We start from the raw sequence: 13,397 nt of genomic DNA, 5'->3' as shown, positions 1-13,397 counted from the left end.
CGGTTCAGAGCAGGGGTTTGTTCGATTCCACTGCAAGGAAGCTTAGCTAGAAGTAGAGACGGTTCAGCGGAAAAGCTTCTGCCCGTTACAGCTTTCCGTGTGTCACCGAGGACGCAGCAGCTGTGCTGACCCAGCAGGAAGAGCAAAGTAGCCGGGACAAAGCCGGGCTCCAGCGTGCTGCCGGAGCGCCAGCTGCTGCTGCTCCTGGAGTGGTGCAAGCCTGCAGCACCACCGAGGCCGGGCACACAAGAGGAAAACAAAGCGCCTGGGCACAGAGTCTACGGAGGCTGCCAATCAACATGCAAAATACAAAACACCCCCCCCGCCCCCACACACACACAAAAAATAGGCCAGACCTCACAATGGATACACCTCCCCAAGCACAAGCTGCAAGCAGCTCCAGGTCTGTGAAAGCAGAGGAAGCAGCAGGTCCCAAGTTCACAAAGCAACAAGATAGGGTCCAGTGCACAACAGAGGGAGAGCTGACAGGCCTGGGCTGCCTTGTGCCACAAACTGCAGCTCAGAGTTTCTTCCCTTAGCTGATGCTCCAGAAATACTGTGTTCGAGTGAGAGCCAGAGAACTTGGTGTGCCCTCCATCCTTATCTCAGTTTTGGCACTTCCACGCTGTGCTCATTGCCTCATTAGCACAGAGAAGATGAAGCTGCTCGTCATGGGCTGAGCAACCTGAGCCAGCTGCTTTCAGTCCTGCTGGCACTCAGAGGTTACACTGAAGAGCTCTGCAGGCTGCAAGATGGCATAAATTCAGCAAGATAGGGAACATTAAACCTTCAAAGTGGAAGCAGCTGCCAGCATCTGCTCAAACACCAGCCTAGCTCCATCTCTAAACTTGCCCAGAACCCCTCACTCAGCCTTGCAGCATTGACTAGTCAGCAGTGGCCTGGAGCTAGGAAACTCTCACAGGGTTTGTGGCCATGCTGAGAGCCCTCTTCCTATAAAGGTTTAAAAGTCTCTTTGTTATGGCTGGGGGATCACACTGCAAGGAGACAAGTCTATGCCATATAGAAAATACATTATAATCCAAAGTAAAATGCTGTTTGGATAAATATTAGTAACTCATACACTGCATTCCCACCACTGTTCTCAGTATATGTGTTTCACCAGCAACACTCCCACTTGTCTTGGTCCCAGGAACTAGTCTCTGCTCACGGTGAAGCTGGACGGCGGCTGTACTGAACTCTGTATCTGTTCACTGGGACCCCGTGGACATTCACTGTCTCACAAGTGGTTTTACAGGGCACCATCTCCTCATCTTCATCTCCCATCAGCCAGTCTTGGACTACATCAACTGCCTCCATGGTCACATTCTCTTCTAGCCACCTATTGTGCCACTCTTCAAACTGCTGGTGGTGCTTCAGCAGTACCATTGGCTGCACCTGAAAACAGGACAGTAAAGATCACTGATAGGTTTCTGACAGAGAAGCCAACCCCCCCACCACCTCTTTTCCTGTCTGAGTTACACATGCTTTAAACACACCACCAACAGTAAACCAGGAAACTGCTTCCTAAGGTTTGCCACTCCCCCTCGTACTTTGCATGGCATAGAAAAAGCTGCTGAATTGCACCAAAGTACAGAGCATTTAGCAGCTCTCCTCCATGTTTCACCCAACAGAGTAGTAACTTCTGGGTCTAGCTGCCAGGAATTCAGCCACAAGACTTCATATGGGTACGTGTCTTTTGGCTCACATGTTCAACCTCAGCTACTGCCTGAGCTGCAGAAAGAGTAACAAGAGGAGCTGCACCTGCTTGGCCCTGCAGAGAGCTCCCCGACGGTACATGTAATCCTCTGAGTTCATGATGAACATCATCTTGTGGGTGTTGAGCTTGAAGCGGCAGTCCACATTGCAGGCACTTTCCACCCCAATCAGCCTCTTCCAGGAGCTCTTCACTTCGCTGCGCAGAGCCCTCACTTGCTTACACTGCCACTTGCGAAACTTCTTTAGGTTTCTAGAGAAGAACAAGGGTTGGGGAGCAAGTGTCACTCTTGGTTGTCCCTTCTCCTACGCTAGCAGAGCTGGCAGCAGAAGTATGAAATTTGTATTCCCGCATCTGGTTTTAAGACTCTAAGATCTCCCTCCACACACTGACATTTAGTGAAATGGCAACAAACTAGGCAATCCCTCAGAGGGATTATTCAGAGTCCCATTCCACTCTAACCAGTTTCGTGCACAAACCTCCTGCAGCGGGCACAAATGTTTTCCCCTCGTTCTTATGCAGTGCACTGGCCTGCAGCAGCCCCTTTGGCCCTCGGAGGTGAGTGTGCCTCCTGGGAGCGGCCTGCATGGCACAGCACCAGTGCTGCCGCAAGCAGGCAGGAGCAGCTGCTGCAGGTGGGGCTCAGGGTGTGCTCACCTTTGCAGAAAGACTGGCTTCAGCAAAAACCCATCGTTCTGGTTGCTCACAGCTCCTTCCACCCCAACATACTGCTCCATGTAGTTAGCCAGGTGCTACACAAGAGACCCATTGCAAGTCAGATTTCGCTCTCATCAAAAGTTTCTGCAAATTTGTGAAGCTGATTTATGTTGAAACTGTATGAATTGAAATGCATGTTGAAAAGGTATCTACTGGGCTTAGTTCTGGGCTCCCCAGTTACATAGAGACAGGGAACTACTGGAGAGAACCCTGCAAAGGTCACAAAGATGCTGAGGGGCCTGGAGCATCTCTGTGAGAAGGAAAGGCTGAGAGCCCTGGAGATGTTGAGCCTGGAGAAGAGCTGCCCCACAGAGGATCTGATCGATGCTCAGCAAGAGCTAAAGGGTGGGGGGCAAGAGGATGGGGCCAGACTCCTGTTAGTGGTGCCCAGTAACAGGACAAGAGGCAACAAGCACCAACTGGAACCCAGGCGGCTCCATTTAGCATGCCTATTTCTCTCAATGACCACAGCCTCACAGGTCATCTTCCCACCTCCCAGGCAAACTTATCCTTCTGGCAAAGCCCCACTGTTTGGAACAAGTGAGCAAGCATTCTTAGATATCTGCTTTTTCTCTGGTACACCAGACTCCATGGTGACTGTGACATTACCTGGACCTCCACAGGGTCTTCTGTCTGGGTTTCTTCTGTATCAAGCAGCTCAATGGTCATGATTACTTGTCCCTTCCGCTGAAGAAACATGACCTGTAACAAAGCCACAGGCACAGGATGTTGGCCACAGGAGTTCACAATAAAATGTTGTGCATTCAAAACAAGTCCTTTGGACAGCAGGAGAGCAGTAAGCAGCAGAGCTTTTCAGGGAGCCAGTAAGTCACTTCACCGTCTATGCTCTGATCTTGGTGCTTTCTCTCCATACTGCTCTCACCATTGTGGTGGTCTCAGAGCTTCCAAACCCACTTCCTGCAGGTAAAATGCCACAGTCTAAGTTTCCTGTCAGCAAGTTCTTACCTTGAAACAGTTTTCATCTGCCATGCAACGTTCAGCCTTCCACTGATAGCTGGTCTCCTTTGCTGCCCGGACACACCTAGAGGACAGGTTACCTCCAGCAGCACCTCGCTTCCTTTCATTCAGGTAGAGCTCAACAACCTTCAAGCAGATGTCATCACTGACTAGATGGTGAAGCTGCCAAAAAAAAAAAAAAAAAACCAAAAAAAACCCCCAGGAATTCAGTCAGCGAGTCTGGCCAAGAGTTAAGTCCAGTTTGTTGTGAAAGGAGCACAAAACCCAGCACAGCATCACCCCCAAGGTGAGGCACCAAAGTGTCAACTCCAGACACCTCCCACAATTCACTTTTTCATCACTTTGCAGTAAAAGGAACAGAGAAGAGCAAGGGGCTGCTGTACCTTAACTAGAACAAAACTGCAACCCAAAGACAGACTAGAGTCAAAAGTACTGGACCTTCTTTTTGCCTCAGATGTACTTTGGGAATGGCAGAGTTCTGAAAAGATTGGAACTTCAAAAAAGTTGGAAAAGGCCAGTAGCAGTAAATCTCCTGAAGTGGTTCCGGTACTGAAGCTGAACTATCTCAATGTCTATTGGTGTTTCCTCTCTCTAGATTTCTTTCATGAGTGCTTGCACTGCAGGGCACTGTGAGAAACCTCTGTCTATGGCAGAGAGAAATGCAGCCCCCAAGCACAGCCTGGCCACCATGAGTTACCTGGCGGACAATGTTCTGCACCAGCTTGTCCATAGTAAAGCCGATGTAGGCGTGGATGGTGAACATCTCCCTCAAGGTGTCCTCGTACTGCGTTGGGTCGATGTTCCCATCCAGAAGACTCCTCACCATGTCCAGGAAGGCAGGGTAGTACTCCTCCAGTTCCACCTCACCTGGGCAGGGAAAAAGTGCAGGCACTTAACACATGGAGGAGGCAGAGTAAAGTCACGAGATACAAAGAACAGCACTGCTCAAGAACCATGACATTCAGGATGGAGAACATGCTGACAGACAGCTCTCTGTAAGGAGTGCTGACAGGCTTGAACAGTCTTATCTCATGCACTTCCACAACTGCCCTGCGCAGTTAACTATTTCATTGTGGAGCCACTTACACGTTAAATCAAAGTAACAGATTAACACAAAGAGACACCTGAGAACATCTGACACCAGTGGGCTTGTGTGAATTCTCTATGCACCACCTGGGAGGGCCCTTGAGATAAATGACAAACTGGCTATGCTGTTGAATTAGCTGTATCCACAAACCACAGGGAGCACTGCACCTCCACATTCCTTGCAGACTTGCCTGCTGGTCTCAGTTTATCAGCTACACACCATCGAGCACCAGCAACCAGAGCATTAAGAACAGACTATGGGCTGGGTTATTCTTACTTGGCTGCTTCAGCCTCAGTTCCATGGCTGGATCATTGTTTTTTTCCTTCCTTCCCTCACACAGGAGCTTCTCTCTCTCCTTTTCAGTCCGGTATTCTAGAAGCTGCTTCTGAGCCTGGCGATAAATCTTTAGGAGCCTTGAGCACAGAGTCTGGTGAAGGCGGAGGAAGAAATACCAATTGTTATTGACAAAGAACAGGCTGTAGACATCATCCAGAGTGTTGTGGGGCTCAGCAGCTGTCACATCACAGAAGGTCGCTTTGGCCTCCAAAGGACTGTTTGGAGGCCCAGGCACATGTTTTTTCCGTAGCTCAGGAGTATCCAGGTTCTGCCCCTGATGGTTTTCCCTGTCCTCATCTGTTGATTCTTCAGAAATGCCGTGCTCACGGGGCTGAGAGAAGAACAGCTCAGGTATGAAGTGGTGCACTATCTGCCGGATGGTGGCTTGATCCTCCTTTTGGATAGTGGGCTGCCGCTTTACATAATAGCTGATGAGAGATGCTGCATCTTCCAAAATCTGCTTATCTTCATAGATGAAGATAAGATGAGGCTCGTTTGTGGATGAACTTCTTCCCTCTGAATGCTGCTCCTGATGCTGAAATCAAGAGACAAATAGATAAAGATCCTTCCAATCCGTGCTCAAGAGCCATTCCTGCCAGAAGAAATAAGCCAGGATTAATGCTGTGCTTGGGACAGTCATTTCTGACAGAGAACTCTTCAGAGCACTGCCACTTCCACAAGGTCTTGGGTGCTACGTCAGCATCTAAATACTAAAGATGGAGAAGGCACAGGGTAGGTTATTTATAAGCATACATACCTCATCATAGACACTCTCAATTTCATTCAGCAAGCTCTTGGAGCGCAAAGCTTTGGTGTCATTCTGTTTGAAGTTGACAGCCTGGTGGTCAAGGGACTTCAGGTAGGCTTTCTCATACTGCTCCCGCCAGATTTTGTTGAAGCCCTGCTGGGCTTCCCGCCATTCCTCCTCTTTTGCTTTCAATCTATACAGAAGGACAATGTGCTTCAGCTCAAAAAGATACCACAGAAATGCAGACAAAACGTTTGAATGTGAACGCACCAAGAATTTGTCAGCACTCTTGGAAGCAAAGGTGATTTAACAAAAGCAGCACCACTGAAGATGAGTTTTCCCTTCAAACAACATCTACAGAAAACAGCTGTTTAAAAAGGCTTTAGGAATCATTTATCAGTCTCTTAAGAGAACACAGCCGAACACAGAAGAAGGGAATTACCTCTTGAGAACAACAGGAACTGCAGTAACTGGGTTTTTCTTAAGACTTTCGATGATCTCTGGTGCTTTATCGCCATAGATGCGATAGATGGCCCTGCGCTGGATCACTTCTGACGTCCCTCCCAAGCAGTCATCTAGACGGAATTTCTCCTGATCCTCCTGAGTCAGCCTAGACAGTTTTTTCTGCACACTCTCCAGCACACGTATTGTGGCTAAATTGGTCTCCAAGACAACATCCAACTGTGAAGAGTTCACAAGAGATGTGGTGTAAGAAAAGGCAGAGCAGGAAAATGGAGACCAGCGGTGCCAGGATTGTGGGGTGGATCCCAGTCCCACTGTGTGCCCCCAAGAAGCATCAGCAAGGTTTCTGGCTGGAAAGCGCATCCCCACCAGTCCTCCCAAAGGTAACATGCATAGAACTGGACTCATGCCTAGAAGGAGCAGTTAGACTCCAAGCAAGTGGAAAACACCAAACTCGATCTCAAGCCAATGAACAATAATAGAACTTTCAGTAGGTGACCACCAATTAATTCAAAGCCCTCCTAGCTAGAATTCTGCCTTTCTGAGGAGGCACAGACAAGAGGCTCAGCAGCAGAGGTACCTCAAACCGCTCATCTTCACAACGGTGTAGCTGCTCCTCATAAGGGGTCTTCTTGGAGCTGACGAAAGTGGAGTCTTCAGACCAAGATGGAAATGAAACCCAGGTATCATTTAACACCTGCAACAGTGCAAAGACATGACACTGAAGGGAGCCTTGGGAGCCCTGAGCTGTTCTCATTAGGCCTGATAATTCTCTTGTTTATTTTCGCACAGTTCTTCCCTGAATTTCTGTTGGAAGTTTCAAACTTAGTTCACAAGTCACGATGTCATGATGGCTCCTCAGAATACTAGAAGTCTATATGGAACTGTGCCAGGGCCCTGCTCAGAAAGCTCAAAAGCACCTTCAGTCACCTCCCAAACTACTGAGATCCCTTTGCAGCAATCAGCAACTGTGAGTAAAGGAGACACTGAGAGGTGGGAGCACCTCTGCTGCAGATTTCTGTTCCCAGTGAGAGGAACGACCAAGGCACTGGCTCATGGTACTCTTTCAGGGAAAAATTGTTTCTGCAGGCCATATCGGCCCACTGTTAGAAAATTAATTTCAGGCTATTTAATACTCTGTCTATAGGAATACATTTGTGTATGCACACACACTCAAGACATTAAAGGGAAGGATGAGATCTGAGATGGGTTTAGATAAAACCCACATGGACGCACATGGATGCTCATGTCAGTAAATTGGATGAATGTAAGCGATGTGAGATCAAAGCTGGCTGAGCAGCATTAAAGAGGAATCCACATGCAGGAGCTGTGGCACTAACAATTCCACTTCAAGTAACCCAAGTGCAAAGTGTGCTCAGGGACTGAATAGGTTGGTCCCAAAGTACCTCCTTGCAGATGGCTGTCCTTCCACTGCACTTTGGCTGCTGGTAGGTTTTGGGGAGTGCGCGGTAACTGGACCCTATGCGCTTGCAGGACGCATAATCTATTTCCCGACTCACTCCATCCCCAGATCGGTCACTCAGTGGCGAAGCAAAGGAAAGCTCTTTCACACCGAGAAAGGACTTGAACTGTGCAAAGAGTTCTGGGAATTTCCTTCAAAAGCACAAATAAAGGCATTTTGTTATTTCACTGACACTTTTAAGCATGCTCATGTTGTAAAACCAAAGGAGAAAATCTAAACAAACTTAGCACTGCAGTGAGAAATCTTTCAACAACCTTTTACTGCTCTTATTCTCTCTGAATTACCTAGGGTTTGGGTTTTATTCACTTGAGGCAGGAAAAGAATTTCCCTTCACAACTTCACGAATACTTCCCTTAACTGAGGAGTCACTGAACCTTCCCATGTGACTCTCCCATTTCCGTTGGAAGCCAAACAGCATGAGTGGCTCACATCAGAGCTCCACCTACTTCTCCTTTTCACAGCTGTGGTCTAAGATTTCATGTTTACACCTCTGTTATATCTTGAGAGATCAGAACTGGGAGTGTGAACAAAGAGCACTAGAGTTAAGAGCTAAAAAGTACCATATAGCAGAGAAGGTGGTAACTTACCCCAAAAATGGTGTCACTAGCTGAAGCAACTCAGAGCCAGAGACCAGCTCCTGGTTGAAAAGAGCAATGCAACGGAGGAAATTTTCATAGACTTCCTGACTCTTTAGCACCCTACGCACCTAAAGCACAGTTAGGAAAGGAATGAGCAGATCACTTAACACCACTTTTGTTTAGTTTGCATTCTAAGTAGTCCGAACCATGGGTACAGAGAGAAACCTCTGTCCACACTGCAACATCAGAAGAGAATACTGAAGAAGAGTTCATTTAGATTGGACACTAGGGAGAAGTTCTTCACTATGAGGGTGGTGGAACACTGGAACAGATTGCCAAGGGAGGTGGTAGAGGTCCCATCCCTGGAGACATTTAAGGTCAGGCTTGATGGGGCTCTAAGTAACCTGATCTAGTTGGGGATGTCCCTGCTGACTGCAGCGGGGTTGGACAAGGTGACCTCCAGAGGTCTCTTCCAACCCAGTGCATTCTATGATTTTACAAATATGTGCAAAACCACTCAGTTCCAAACAATAATCCAGTAACTACACCTGGTACCAAGAGGAAACATCACTGAAAAATAGAGACAAACTCATCTGTGAGAGACAAGCATTCATAAAAAAGCTAGTTATTATTTGTATTTATTTTCCAAACCCACCTGTTTTCTCTTTTCTTGGTCTTTCTCTCCCACTTGAAAAGTGGTCGACACACAGATTGTACAGAATCCCAACCAACTAATAACCACACAAATGGCTGAAAATAAGTCCACAGAACGTGAGAACAGGCCAAACACCGACCTTGTCGAAGAAGGAAAACTCTTGCAGTGTCCCATATTTTCCCACTGTTGCTACTGACAGATCTTTGGTACCTCGCAGTTTCATTTTCTTCTGTTAAAAGAAGCAGCAGTTATACTTAAAATGTTATGACTCAAATGCTATCAAATTCCACTCATTGACATCTAACAGTACTCTGCAGAGGCTGAAACCCCACAGTTCCCACACAGTGTCAAGTCCTCCACAGCAATCCCTATCAAATGACTCCCAGCTAAGAAGAAACCAACAGAAAAAAAGGATCACTTGAGAACGAATTCCAAAGGAATTTCTTAGTAGAAGCAATAAATTGTCCCTTTCCAGAGCCAATACTTAGGACAGAAGGTCTTGATGTTTAGTGTTAACAGACTTTAGAAGTTCCCTTTATCTACAGTAATTTCGTTTTACACACCTAACACCTACATACCTCAGACACTGCTCATTACAACTCCACCTAAGGCATTCCCTAACCACACAGGGTGAGCTTAGATTAATCCAAGGCTTCCCTTGCTACAAGATACCTTTGCTGGACCAGAAACAGGACGCAACAGCAGTGGTCTTGATCGCTTCTTGCCGTGTTCCAGATTCTTCTCGTGCTCAGTTTTCTGGACACTGTTCACTTCACAGGGTCCATTTCCTGTGAACTGAAGAAAATAAACCATGGTTTCAGCATCCTCTTCTTGACTAGCCCAAACGACGAATCCCACACACCTGGGCAGAACATGGAGTTATGTCACCTGTTCTGTGCAATTCCAGACAGTGAAGAGGAGCAAAGTTCATCCACTGGCTCTATGTTCTTCCCTAACATTTTGCATCCCTACATCTTCTTTATGTATTCTATATACAAAATATCCACTGTTTTGCCTTGTTCTAGGCATACACATACCAAGGACCTTTTAGCCTCCGGGAGAAACTGTCCAAACTCAGAAAGTAGATCCTCCTGTCCCCTGAAGAGATTTGCCACTTCAGTAAAAACTTCTTCCTCTGACATGCCCCGGAATGGTCGTCCTTTAGTGTTCAGCTGTTCTTTCTGAAGAGATACGCACAAATGTTAGCCAAAACCACACTGCACGATACAAGAAAACTCACCAGCTTAGCCAAAACCCTTGTCCTACATGAATGTGAATGGGCTGTCAGATTGTCCAAGGTTCTTAAAGTGTATCCTTCCACACAGGATATCACTAAATGAGCCAAAGAGCGGTACAGACAGACCTAGATATGGTCCCACTACACCTCAGACCCTGGACGTTTCTATGGTTTTCAGATTTTTGTCATTTCATGTGAGTATCTGTGAGGAAATTGTAGGACAAAGTACATAGGAGCTGTTTAATAGGCAGCAATTTCATTTGACAACACATCCTCCGACAGCTGCTTGGAAGACTTTTTTACCTGGTAAGTATGGAGAATTTCCAAGAAGGATCTGTATATTTCTGGATGGTCAAGGAAACGCGTTTTAATCTTGTTCACATAGCTGATAGCATTATTGAACTCCACAGAATCAGACTCCAAAGGAATTTGGGATTTATCCTCTTTGTATGGAAACTGCTGCCTAAACTCCTCAGAACAGTCACTGTGGTTGTGAAAATTCTCCTGGGAATAATGCAGCAGCAGCCCACTGCCAGAGAGAGCGCTGGGAACTGGCTCGGAGGGCACCTAGTGGCATGAGACATGCAAGACAGTGACTGCACAGAAACAGAAGTGCACGCTCAACAGTCATCCAGCATCAGGGTTTTCAAGCTGTTTAGCTAAAGAAAAGATTACCTTGTGAGGAAGAAAGAAAACAGATTTGATTAGCCAATAAACTTCCCTACGTAGTTTATTAACACCACAGGTTTAAAAAAATCCGCCAAGTTGTATCTGGCTCACAAAACCCCTGACTCCCTGCTGCTTTGGACTGTCCTGCATTAGCCACTGCCCTGGAGAGGCTGCACCAAACAGCACAGACTACAGCCAGTGCCCCCACTGCTGTACCGCAGAGGATACGTCACTTTTAAGCAGCATATTAAAACATAAGGCTCAGAACGATGCTAAATTTCAAAGCAACAGGGAGATCCAAGGGAACTGTGATTTAGAAGATATTTACTGCTACTAATTAACCCCCAAGCTGATCAGCAGAATGCAGGTAATAGCCCTGCTTCAGCTACCACCACACAGCAACTCAAAGTAGCAGAGGCCAACACATTGCATCTGTACTAGCAGCAGATGTCTGTCATCACAGGGTGTCAGCAATTGCACGGCAATACCTGAGGTGTTTCTAGCCTAGTGCCTGAATACATTTCCTAGTTTCTCTGTGGGGACTGGAAATGTGAATTCATCCAGGATGTCCTTCTGAAATGTGTCACTACACACCCCATGTAGTGAGAACTTAGAGAAATGTGTCAAGCCAATTTCAGTTGCAGTGCTCCTGACTAAGTACTTGGAGTTGAGGTGACACTTCATGCAGCAACAGGAGTTTTGTGTAAGCTACACTAACAACTGTTTTCAGAGGAAATCTTTGCATTTATATTATGCCCATTGGCACAGACTTTGGAACCCTGTAAAAATATTAGCAACATGCAACGCATAGTGCAAGAGCCATGTATAGTGACACGTGCTCTATAACCTACCTGACTATTCAAAGGTGACTGGATACTTAACTTCCCATTCTTTGGAATTTCTATCCTGTAGCCCAGAGGGAGGAAAGCATTGAATCCTACAATGAGGTCAGGATGCTCATGGAAGAGCTGTGAAACACGTCGGATTACTCCAGGTGTGTCAATGCTAAAATGGAGAAGAGTTTGTTACTTGCAAATCAGAAATTCAGTGTAAGCCCAGAAAATCACTGAAGTGTGTGAAGCAGCTGGCTTCTGAGAGATTAATTTTTAACAAGTTTGAGAACCTCAAGCCTAGAAATGAGCCAAAGACAACGGGATGCGGACTGCAGCCTCAGACTGGGAGGGTTATCCAGAGAAGTGTGCAGGTAACCCAAAAAGGGTGAGACAGCCACCACCTTTAGGGCTGGCAGGTCCCAAGAGGCTCTGCACTCAAGTTTCTTCACTTACTTTCCAGATCTGCATTTCAGAGTGAGAAGTAAGAACAGATTTGCCTTTTCCTGTGGAAAATGATGAGATGGACAAGCACCTCCACCATTAAGTGACTGTTCTACTAGGGGACAGACCAGCATGGCAGCCTGTGTGTCTGCAGAGATGGAAAGATGGTGTGAAGGTTGAAAGACCCTGCAGAGAGAGATTCTGCAAAGGCTGAGGAGCTGCCCTCAGCCCTGGGCTTTACCTCTGGCTCTTGAACTCTTTCATGATCTCCAAAAAGCCATTGTAGGTGGCAGGGTCACTGCCAAAACGGATCTTCACCTGGTCCAGGTAGGAAAGAGCATCCTCCACCTGCGGGGTGAAATCATGAATGTTGCCCAGAAAGGGACAACAGGCCCTGGGCCACCCCACAGCCCCTGAATAGGGACAGGGGCACCCTACAGCACTGAGGGAGTTCTGAACAGGGCCGAGGGAGAGCCCCACAGCACCAGGAAAGTGGAAGTAGCCTGTGAAGGGGGATTTGGTATCAGGTGAAGAGGCCTTGAGGAAGGCAGGCCCCAGTGGTCGTACTAGGGAGGGTGGACCTCACGGTACTGGAGGAGGATGGCAAGGCACGGAGCAGGGCACAGTACCGGGAAGAGAAGCGCAGGTACCCGGGGAGGAGGACCGCGGTACCAGAGGAAACAAGAGGGCTGGGGCGGGGACGCAGGGGAGGTGGGGAACAAGCCCAGGGGCGGGGGGTTGACGGTACCGGAGGAGGAGGGCGTGGGCCCGCCCCAAGGGACCCCAGGGTACGGGGCTGCTCTACGGCACCGGGGGAAGAAGCTTCCGGAACACCCCACGGTGCGGGCAAAGGAGAATTCGACGCCGCAGACTGGACGGGGCAGGTCATGGAGGGGCGGGCAGGGCCATCGCCGGTGGGGGCGGGCCGACAGCGGCGAGGAGTGGGGCCCTTCGCAGGGCTGGGATGGAGAGGGGGGATAAAGGAAGGGGAAAATCACGACGGTCCCAGCAAGGTGAGCCACCGGAGCGGTCACCACACTCACATGCACCGGCAGCTTCTCTTGTGCTGCGGCCCGGCCACCGCCGCCACCCCAGCGCGGGGCGCTGCCCCCCCGGCCGCCGCCGCCCCCCGCCGCCATGTTGCGAGTCGGACAGGAGCGCACGGCCCCGTCAGCGCGTGCGGAGCGCCTGCGTCAGCGCGTACAGCACGCGGCTCGGCGAGGCCCGCAGTGGGGTCTGTGAGGAGCCTGCGCGGCCGCCCGATCGGCGCCGCCCCTCAGCCCCGTTGCTTCCGGCGTTCAAGCGCAATGGCGGGAGCCGCGCGTCGACTGCCTCCTCGGCGGGTCCGGCCCCCGGTGAGAGGCCTAGAGAAGGGGGCGGAAGGGGAGCACTTGAGGCGGTGCGGCACTGGGCAGGGGGCCTCAGTGGTAGCTGGGGCTGGAGCCGAGGCCCTGAGCGG

At 48.8% G+C, this 13,397-nt stretch overlaps 1 protein-coding gene across 1 annotated transcript; it reads right to left on the bottom strand.

Moving 5' to 3' along the window:
• Positions 1-523: 523 nt before the first annotated feature.
• SIN3B (SIN3 transcription regulator family member B) lies at positions 524-13,077 on the bottom strand. The gene is made up of 19 exons (XM_054396029.1): positions 12,982-13,077; positions 12,180-12,286; positions 11,516-11,669; positions 10,299-10,562; positions 9,796-9,939; positions 9,431-9,553; positions 8,898-8,987; positions 8,113-8,231; positions 7,449-7,656; positions 6,623-6,739; positions 6,023-6,261; positions 5,590-5,773; positions 4,773-5,367; positions 4,107-4,276; positions 3,398-3,571; positions 3,041-3,133; positions 2,372-2,466; positions 1,762-1,966; positions 524-1,395 (listed from the first exon to the last, which is right to left on the bottom strand). The coding sequence occupies exons 1-19, from the start codon at positions 13,075-13,077 to the stop codon at positions 1,165-1,167; spliced, it is 3,408 nt and encodes a 1,135-aa protein (XP_054252004.1). The 3' UTR covers positions 524-1,164.
• Between the last annotated feature and the right edge of the window lie 320 nt (positions 13,078-13,397).

This window comes from Indicator indicator, chromosome 36 (genome assembly GCF_027791375.1).
Source record: "Indicator indicator isolate 239-I01 chromosome 36, UM_Iind_1.1, whole genome shotgun sequence".
In the NCBI taxonomy this organism is placed as follows: domain Eukaryota; kingdom Metazoa; phylum Chordata; class Aves; order Piciformes; family Indicatoridae; genus Indicator; species Indicator indicator.
This window is presented reverse-complemented; position numbering and strand designations above follow the sequence as displayed.